This window comes from Suricata suricatta, chromosome 4 (genome assembly GCF_006229205.1).
Source record: "Suricata suricatta isolate VVHF042 chromosome 4, meerkat_22Aug2017_6uvM2_HiC, whole genome shotgun sequence".
Lineage (NCBI taxonomy): Eukaryota > Metazoa > Chordata > Mammalia > Carnivora > Herpestidae > Suricata > Suricata suricatta.
The window spans coordinates 12,506,550-12,516,414 of record NC_043703.1 but is presented as its reverse complement, the minus strand read 5'-3'; the positions used below and the strand labels follow the sequence as shown (position 1 = coordinate 12,516,414).

The window sequence follows — 9,865 nt, the reverse complement described above, 5'->3', positions numbered from 1 at the left end:
TCCGGCCGTGCCCCCGGGCCCTTCCGGCCCTTGTCGCCGCGGCGCCCGGGGCCAGTTACCTCCCCGCCACCCCTCGCACACACGTGCGGCCACTCCGGACGCGCTGCCCCCGCCCAGACGGGGACGCCGGGCGGCGGGGAGGGATGGGGGGTGTGGGGCGGGCCACGGGGCCTCCCCTCGCCCCTTTCCCGCTTTCTCCCAGTGGGAGCCTTCCCTGCCGTTCGAGCCTCAGTCTCCACCCAGCCTCGCCCTCCTGGTCCCCCAGACCCTGCCCGTCACCCCTGCCTCTCTCTTGTCCCTTCATTCTGCGCTACCGCCTTTCCCTCCCTCCCCCAGCCCCTCCTTCTGAAATGTGTGTCTAGCCCTCTTGCCTTGCCACTAACTCCATTTAGTCCTCTTTTCTCTGGTCTGGTTCCTGACATCGGAAGCAGGACTCCCCTCCTCTTCCCGCTCCCCCCCCCCCCGCCACAGTTTTGTAAAGTTGCTTTTAGGGTTTCTTGCGAAGTCGCTTCCACCTTAACTTTATTCTTCGTTTGGAGAAATTTTCTTTGATCTCTAGGGATTTGTGGTCTCGTCCCTGCGCTGTCCTGGGACTTGCGTTGTTTAAGTGGGCCAGTGCCCCCGTATGTTTAAGTCTTTAATTTCATTAAATCTAACCTGTCTCTCTCTCTCTCTCTTTACCGCCTCTGACTTGTGGCCTCCAAAATGTGGAGCTGTGGATCTGTTTTTCAAGGGACAGTATTTCCCATGTGTCTGCAAGTTCCTTTACCAAGTAGCAGTAAGACAGACTTGGATTCGAAAACTGCTGTTAGCGCTGTCAGTGGTGAGACCACAGTACACTCTGAGACCCTGTAAGGGAAGGGCAGAAACTTCCAGTGTCTTCCAAGTGCATTGTAAGAACCTGTCTTCACACTTGATGAATTTGTGGAGTTCTCTCATGTGACTGAAGATTTTTAGAAGATTCAGCCAGATATTTTTAGGGAGCAAAATTGATTTTACAGTGTAGCTACAGAATTGGGGGGACAAGTCCTCTTCTGGACCGTGGGTTTTAATAGCTATCTTTAGAATCACAATGTTGTTCATACTTTGAATGAATGAGGGTGTGCCGGTTACACTTAGTGGTTTTATAATGTTGGCAGTAAATAACTCGAAGTTCACTCTGTGTGACTTCGCTTTAAACAACTATTTGGTGATTTTGGCTTCATGTATTATACATGTGATATGTGTTCAGGGTAAACATTTAAACGGTGCAGATAGTTTTCTACCCCACTCCCCAAAGATAACCACTTTTAAGTGTCTTGTGAGTCATCCCTGAAAGTTTCTTCATAAGTATAAATGTATACATTCATTTTTACATGAATAATACACATACACATACACAACATGTAATTCACATGTTGTGAACCTGGATATTTCACTCAATATGTATTTCACATCGCCACATAGGAGATTTTGTTAAAACAGCTACATAGTAGTCCATCCCATGGAGCTGTGCTATTCATTCAGGCAGCCCACCTGTGAGCAGACATTAAGGTTTCTAGGGTCCTTCTTTAGAAATAAGAGTACACGCATACTTATCTTTTCAGACTTTGCCAGGCTTACTTGGGACACTTAAAAGTAGTATTTGTCTTTGGAAGTAAAGTGCATGTATCACTTACATCAATTTACACTCCTACCAGTGGGATGTGATGATGCCTATGAAAACATTTTAATGCATTCTGCTAACTCTGGGGGTAATTTTTCACCAAAACAAGTTCTTAATCCCAACCCATAATAGAAATTGTCATGTGTTACAAAGCAGACCGGCATTGTAATTAGTAAGCTAGTTTAATTCTCCCTCTTCCCTCCAGTTGCTTAAGTCTCTATTGTCAAGCCTAGTGGGGAATCTCTCATCTATTGAACTAAATACCAGTGTCTGGTTCAGCTTGAATTCCATTTGGTGCCTGGTGTAAATCTTTTATCACTTCCATCACTTTGGGGATAGTTAGCAGCATTCAGCACATTTTTCTTAAAGAACAATTGGAAAGTATAGTGAACGACACAGAGGTTAGGGACACCAGCTCCCACCCCCCTAACACATCCAAAACGTAACTACTAATAGCCTCCTGTTGACTGAAAGCCTTACTGATCACATAAACAGCTAGTTAACAAGTATTTTGTATATGTGTTATGTACTGTATTTTTACAACAAACTAAGGAAAGAAAATGTTATTAAGGAAATCATACAGTGAAAAGATACAGTACTCTACTGTATTTATCCCCCTCAAAAAGAAATCCACTTATAGGTGGGCCTGCACAGTTCAAACCCATGTTCAGGGTTCAGCTGCACTGTTAGTCTTTTTATTCCTAGTGAAAACAATCACATAGTACATTTTCACTTTCTTTGTATATCCCAGGAATATATTAATGTGTGAAGTGAGTAGTATAAAACAACATTCTTAATTTGACACCAAAAAAGGTAAACGTTAAGGGGACGTTTCCTGATGTCACATCACACAAAACTTGACTGGAAAATAGAGCTTAAGAAAGCAAAATATTAGTTGTAAAAATAAATAACTGTGCATAATGATACTTTAATGCCCCTTTTTTTGCCTTATGAAATGAGCTGTTTATAAGTAATCAAACCAAATTAAATTGAGTATTACGGTCTGATATGGCAAATAAAGAATTTTTTTAAACGTCTTTAAAGAATTGGCAAAAGCTCGGTTAATATCTTTGTAATTTAGTCAGTCAAAATAAAAGTACTTAGGTGATACAAATACCGAACTGTTGACTAAAGTAACTTGTTCTGTAGTCAAAAAGAAATGAAGTACAGTAAAAGATTCATTATAATATATTGTTGAAATCATTGAAAGTCATCAGACATTTTTAAAGTTTTTTAAATTTCCATTGTATAAACCATTTGGTAGGCTTTGTATTATATTTCTGCTAAATCTTCAAGGGTTTTTCTCTTTAACTTCACAAAAATGTTCCTAGTGCTTGAAGAAATGATTTAAATGCCTCTACATCTAAAAATACATGATTAACGTGAATAAGCAATTTGAATAAATAGTTGACACGTAGTACAAAGTTGAATGTGCATGGCATTCATGACTTGACATTTTTATGTGACACAAGCTTAAGTATTTTATTAATCATATGCTTGGGTTTATATTCTTAGTTTGTCCATTGACTTTATTCTTCCTTGATTCTAATAAAGAACTTCATTAATGAGATTTGGATTGGAGGAGGGTAACTTATTGGAAAATTTATCTGATTTTTGAGGAACCAGTCTGTTTACTAGGTATAAGTTGTTGTCCGAGGTAAAACTTGCCCCCTCTTTTGATATGCGAGGTAGGCTTGCCATAAATATTTATGGAATGAATGAAATGAGTATTTATTAGCATTAGCATTTCTCCTTTGTATGGGCAGGAAAGCCGAGCGGTGAAATACTTTGCATTGTGAGTTTGTGCATGGTTTAATCCAGTGGAGTTGAAATTCTGTTTGCCAGGACACTGGCAACAGTCATTGAACCTGCCTGGCCTAGTGCTAGGAATATTCTTTGAAAGATTGTTTATATATTCTTTATGTAGATACTTTTTACATTTGATGCACTCTGTGCTGGGAAAGCAAGGAGGAAGAGATACCATCCCTGTCTTGGTGGAACTCGGTCTGTTTCGGCTAATAACTTGCTTTTAAGGTTGTGTTCTTTTTGCCAAACTATTATCCTTGACCAATGTTTTGGTGTAAATGTAATACTATATCTGGATTGCCCCAGTGGAACATAACAAACGGGAGAACCCTCTCTCAGGAGTCAGATGTCACTCATACCAAACTCTCCCTCTGCATTGACTTCTAATTCCTTATGGAATAGAGTTCAGTATTCGACTTAGTATTTATAAGTCTCTACTGGAATAAGCACAGTGTAACTGTCACACTAAGTCCCAGCTGGGCAAGGTTTTCCGAGAGTGATATCCTAGTGAAGAGTATTTTTTCTGAAACTTGATTTAGGCCACTGGAAATTTAAGTGTTAAACATTTATGGCAGATACAGTGCATAGGGGGTAGGCTAGGTACAAAGAATAAAAAGGCATTTTTATTCTGCAGTGAGAGACTGTGTTTAAATGGAAAGGCTACCCCGGTCGTTCAGCTGCAATCATAAAGATTAAGTGAGAAACCTCAAGGTACATTTCCATTTTTGCAATCATCTTATGAATATCTCTACATAAATTATCTCATTTCTGTATACATAAATTCAGACCATCTTTCCTCAGCTGTGAATGCTTGTCACAGTTTTCAGCATTGTTGTGTTCTTCTGTGCTTACGTGCTTGAGAGGAACTTGAGTTTATCAGAGGATTTAAAATTCTCCTTTCCCCCCAAATGTGTTTTTCACATTGAGATATGTTTGAGAAGTTTGAAAACTGTGCAGCGCTGCATAAACAGAACTGGTTGGTCGGTGGAGTCAGACCCCGGGAGAGAAACCCAGAAAGAACATTCAGTGCCAGGGAGATTTTGAATACAGTTGGCCTCAGAAAACCATGAGTTCTTTTCACCATTTATTGTATGTGACCTTGGGCAGGTCATTTAACTTTGGAGCCTTTATTTCTGTGTCAGTCAATATCTTAGGGATGCCACAGAGCACTTAATGGAAATTACAAGGTAAATGTGCATTCAGGAGACCCTGTTTCCCGTCCCTCCTCCTTGTCATTTCTGTTCTGAAGAACCAGGTAGGTTTTAGGGGTGGCAGCTGTTAGAAGTCAAGGTAAAAGTCTTTGGGAAAACAATTCCAAGTATACTTCAAATAATTTTTTTCCCACAATAAAAGACTGCTATTGTCATAGAATTCTTTAGTTTTATTTCTTTAATGTTTATTTTTGAAAGAGAGAGCATGTTTTAATGTTTATTTTTGAGAGAGGGAGAGACAGAATCCAAAGCAGGCTCCAGGCTCTTGAGTTGTCAGCACAGAGCCCCACATGGGGCCTGAACTCATGAACCTTGGGATCATGACCTGAGCCGAAGTTGAACGCTTAACCAACTGAGTCACCCAGAAACCTCTGTTATAGAATTCTTATACATGTACATGAATCTATACTTCTCTTTAGCTTACTTTTATAGACAACATGTATTTAGATCTTGTATTTTGATCTGACAATCTGTCTTTTAATGGATGTCATCTTTTTATTGTTAACCAATTTGCTCTCATTTTATATTATTCATGGGGAGAGAAAGAAGTGCAAAGTAGAGTCACAAAACTATATTTCTAAGTTATTAAAACAATATTAAGGAAATATATTAAGTCTCCTGGCCAAATTTCTCCTGGCCGTATTCATTTATTCATGTATATGATATGGTTTTAGTATAATCCCTTGCTTGAAAGAAGAATTTGAATACTTTCTTTCCCTTTCTTGGATTTACTTCATCTGAGATAGGTTTCTAGTAGTTTGTAAGTAGTGGTAACATAAACCAATTCTACGTCATCTGATCTAGAAAATGTTGACAAGATAAGTAGTTTTCCATGATGTAAAGGGATACTGGGTAAGCACTTACTTTACAGCATGGTGGTTCAGGTCACATTTAAGAAATTTTTGGCCCTCATAGGCCTTGAGTTTTGTTATTCAGGGAAGCAAAAGTTGGGGAAGTATACACTTACATTAGAAAAATCTAAGAGCAGGGCGCCTGGGTGGCTCCGTTGGTTAAGCCTCCGACTTCGGCTCAGGTCAGATCTCCTGTTAGTGGGTTCGAGCCCCACGTCAGGCTCTGTGCTGACAGCTAGCTCAGAGCCTGGAGCCTGCTTCCGGTTTTCTGTCTCCTTCTCTCTGTGACCCTCCCCCTCTCATGCTCTGTCTCTCTCTCTCTCTCAAAAATAAATAAAACATTAAAAAAGAAAGAAAAATCTAAGCTAAATGTAGAAAGCTTGACAGTCACTCCCTGGACATCCTCTCTTTCATTACCAGGAGAAAATTTTAACACTAGACCTAGATTACATGACTTCTCATGCACAGACCTTTCCCAGTCTTCATTTCTTTTCACTTGCATGCTCGTGATGTTTTTGAACATCTTCTAACCTTTAATGTTGTTCTTTTTCTTGAAGGAAACCTATGAGAATATCCCAGGCCAGTCAAAGATCACATTCCTCTTACAAGCCATCAGAAATACAACAGCTGCTGAAGAGGTACTCTTTTAATATTTGAGAATATGAGATTCTTAAAAAACAAGTTGGGTATGAGATGGTGGTCCATGTGGGTAATGAGAATGAATGGGTGTTTACTGCATAGATGTTATCAGAACTTTGAACTTACATTTGCTAAAAGCTACTTTGCAGTTACATTTTTTTAAGTACTTACATTAAATAATTTCTCTTTTCCATGTCAGATGATGTGTTCAGGATATATAAGTTAATGGTTTTTAAATAATTACATAAAAACTTAATAAATTTAAGTGATTTCTGTAGCTGTAAAAATTTTTTTCTTCCTTGAAACTATCCTAAAGGAGGAAATTTAATTCATTCATTGTTTTTCTATGTTGCCAGATGTTTCTGAAAAACTACGTTTTGTCTGTCTTTAAAATTCTTATGCTTATAATCATCTCTAGGTGGTGAGTAAGATGTGGAAAGATGTTTAGGAACAAAGAGGCACTTGGTTGAGTCCTTTATAAACTGGTTTTTAGCAGATGACCTGGTGATTGTACCAAATTCAAATGTGTTTTTCTTAACTGGTTTTCTATGCATTAGCAGCTGATTTTTTTTCTTCCCAAAAGTAATATCCTTAACATATGTTAAATATTAAGTGAATATTTTCTTTATTTCAGAAAAGGTGTCAAAATATCCAAGTCTAGAAAACGAATCCCACCTATGAAACATGGAATTTAGAATGTGTAAAGTGAGGGGCACATAGCTAGCTGGCTTGGTTGATGGAGCATACGACTCTTGATCTCAGGATCAGGAGTTTGAGCCCCACGTTGGGAATAAAGGTTACTTTCAAAAAATAAAAAAGTGACAATTTGTAAAGTGAGACTTTTTGCTAATATTAAAACATGATGGAAATGAAGTCACACTAAACTTCTACTATTACACCTGACTTGTAGTCAGTTGGTTTAAGTTGCCAATTTAATGTTCTGTGGTATTACTTAGAACAGTATGAAAGTGCCCCAGTTTTTAAAAATAGATGACAAAAGGTGCTTCTTCACCTTTGTAATATATCCTTTAATTCAAAATGAATGTTTAAATATGAAGAATAAAGTAACAAATCTCTAGAAACAATTGGCTATTTTGATTCTTGAAAATTGAATCAGTGGGGCACCTGGGTGGCTCAGTCGGTTAAGCGTCTGGCTTCGGCTCAAGTCATGATCTCACGGTTTGTGGGTTCGAGCCCCACATTGGGCTCTGTGCTGACACCTAGCTCAGAGCCTGGAGCCTGCTTTGGATTCTATACCTCCCCCTCTCTCTGACTCTCCCCTGATAGTGCTCTGTCTCTCAAAAATAAATTAAAAACATTTTAAAAAAATTGAATCAAGTTAATTATGAAACATATTTTAAAGCCAAGAATAAATAATACTAAAACTATCAAATTTTACTTTAAAAAAATTTTTTTAATGTTTTATTTATTTTTGATATAGAGACAGTGCATGAGAGGGGGAGGAGCAGAGAGAGGGAGACACAGAATCTGAAGCAGGCTCCAGGCTCTGAGCTAGCTGTCAGCACAGAGCCCGACGCGGGGCTTGAACCCACGAACGTGAGATCTGACCTGAGCTGAAGTCGGAGGCTTAACCTTAAGACTGAGCCACCCAAGTGCCCCCAAATTTTACTTTTAAAAACCTATATCGAACCCATTTTAAATCTTGAATTAGATGATGATTATGAACTAACCTCAGTCTTCATTATGGCTTCATAGTTTTTAGTGTATATGTGAGAACCGCACAAATTTTAAGCACTTTTACAGGGATTTTAGCCATTTTGAATCCTTTCTAGAGCATTGAAATGTCTTTAAAAGTTTGCTCTTTGCCAAAATTCAAATAAAAAGATTCAGGGGTACCTGGGTGGCTCAGTTAAGAATCAAACTTGGGCTCAGGTCTTGATCTTGCAGTTTGTGGGTTTGAGCCCCGCATCGGGCTCTGTGCCAACAGCTCGGAACCTGGAACCTGTTTCTGATTCTGTGTCTCCCTCGCTCTTTGCCCCTCTCTTGCTTGTACTCTCTCTCTCTTTCAAAAATAAACATAAATTTTTTTTAATAAAAAAAGATTCAGTGAAAAGTAATTTGAGAGAGAAATTGGCACATTTTATTTATATAGCTTAACTTTTTTTTTGTTGGTCATAGTCCCAAAGTAATTATAGTGATCATGAGTAGCTGCAGCCCACGTAAAATAGGATTTAATAATTTTAATGGCTTATTGATTTAGTGTGATAAAATTTTAGAATGGTATTTGTCTTGACTCATGATAATCTAAAGGAATATTATATAAAAAATGCCAAACTTAAATATATTTTACAGATTTTTAAATGGGAAGAGAATGTACACATTGAGATTGATTAGCACTTTTAGGCATTAGGACTTGTGACTTTTGTCTGCTTGAATGAAGCGTAAAGATAAATGGATTTGATAGCATATTATCTAAGATTAATGAAAGGGTTATGATACAGGGAGATAAGGCCAGGCTGGGGTAAGATTAGGTACACTGGAATCAGAAATAGGAGAAGAGCATTCTAGAGTTTGCAGTTTGTGTTAATATTTATTTTTCTTAAAAAAAAGTGTATTAAAAATAGCAAAGATAAATTTATCATTGCTAAGATGTATTTTTTACTTGTGATCTCATGCGTTCAGGACTTTAGCTATTAACAAAAAGCTTTTGGGTAGCATTTCTATATGGCAGACTAATGTGATTAGAGTTTTATTTATTTTATCTTTTTTAAAAAGAATCTAATAAAGTATTTTTGAAATGAATTATAAAAGTAGAATAGTAAAATGCACCAATGGTGGAGTGGAAGACACCGAGTTATTGATCATGCTCTCCATTTGTAGGCTAGACAGATGGCTGCCGTTCTCCTAAGACGTCTGTTGTCCTCTGCGTTTGACGAAGTCTACCCAACTCTTCCTTCTGATGTTCAGACCGCCATCAAGAGTGAACTACTGATGATTATACAAATGGAAACCCAGTCTAGCATGAGGAAAAAAATCTGTGATATTGCTGCAGAGCTGGCCAGGAATTTAATCGGTGTGTATGCAAATACATTCATTATTGTGTTACAGAAGAAAATGAGTATATTCTTCCTTTTTTTTTCTTCAGTGGAGTCTTTTTTTAAATTTTTAAAAGAATGTTTATATATTTAATTTTGAGAGAGAGTGTTGGGGAGGAGCAGAGAGAGGAGACATAGTCCCAAGCAGGTTCCGCTCTGCCAGCGCAGGGCCTGAACCCACAAACTGTGAGATTATGACCTAAGTGTCAAGAGTCGGACACTTGACTGAGCCACCTAGCCCCGCCAGGTGGAGTCTTTTAATTTATTTATTTATTTATTTATTTTTTTAATATTCATCAGGTTTATTTCTGCTTTGTTGTTTTTCTATGCCACTTTTTTTTTATACAATTTATTTTTTTAACATATGCAGTTATTTTCTATCATTTACAATACAGTAGTTTCAATGATACTCCAAACAGAAAAGCAAAGTAAAAAATCAAAACCCCCACTTCTAATTAATGTAATTAGACTTATACAGAAATTAGAAGGTTAGGTACCAACTAGTTAATCACCTAATTTCACAGCTATCTGAAGTGGCAATTGTAATATAGCAGCTTATCTATGATACATTCAAGATACATGATATAATTTATTACTTGCCCATAAGCTAAAACACAGCCTGCTTAATACCTTTCCTTAAATTCCACCTCTATACTA

The 9,865-nt window shown here is 37.9% G+C and overlaps 1 protein-coding gene across 2 annotated transcripts in view; it reads left to right on the top strand.

Annotated features, from left to right (window-relative positions):
* The window catches only part of IPO5 (importin 5), a 60,274-nt gene that overhangs the window by 15,993 nt on the left and 34,416 nt on the right, over positions 1–9,865 (top strand). For both annotated transcript variants that reach the window (XM_029936514.1, XM_029936513.1), the window contains exons 3-4: positions 6,071–6,151; positions 8,994–9,186. In XM_029936514.1, coding sequence (XP_029792374.1) covers positions 6,071–6,151; positions 8,994–9,186 — 274 coding nt within the window. The remainder of the gene's footprint in view (positions 1–6,070; positions 6,152–8,993; positions 9,187–9,865) is intronic.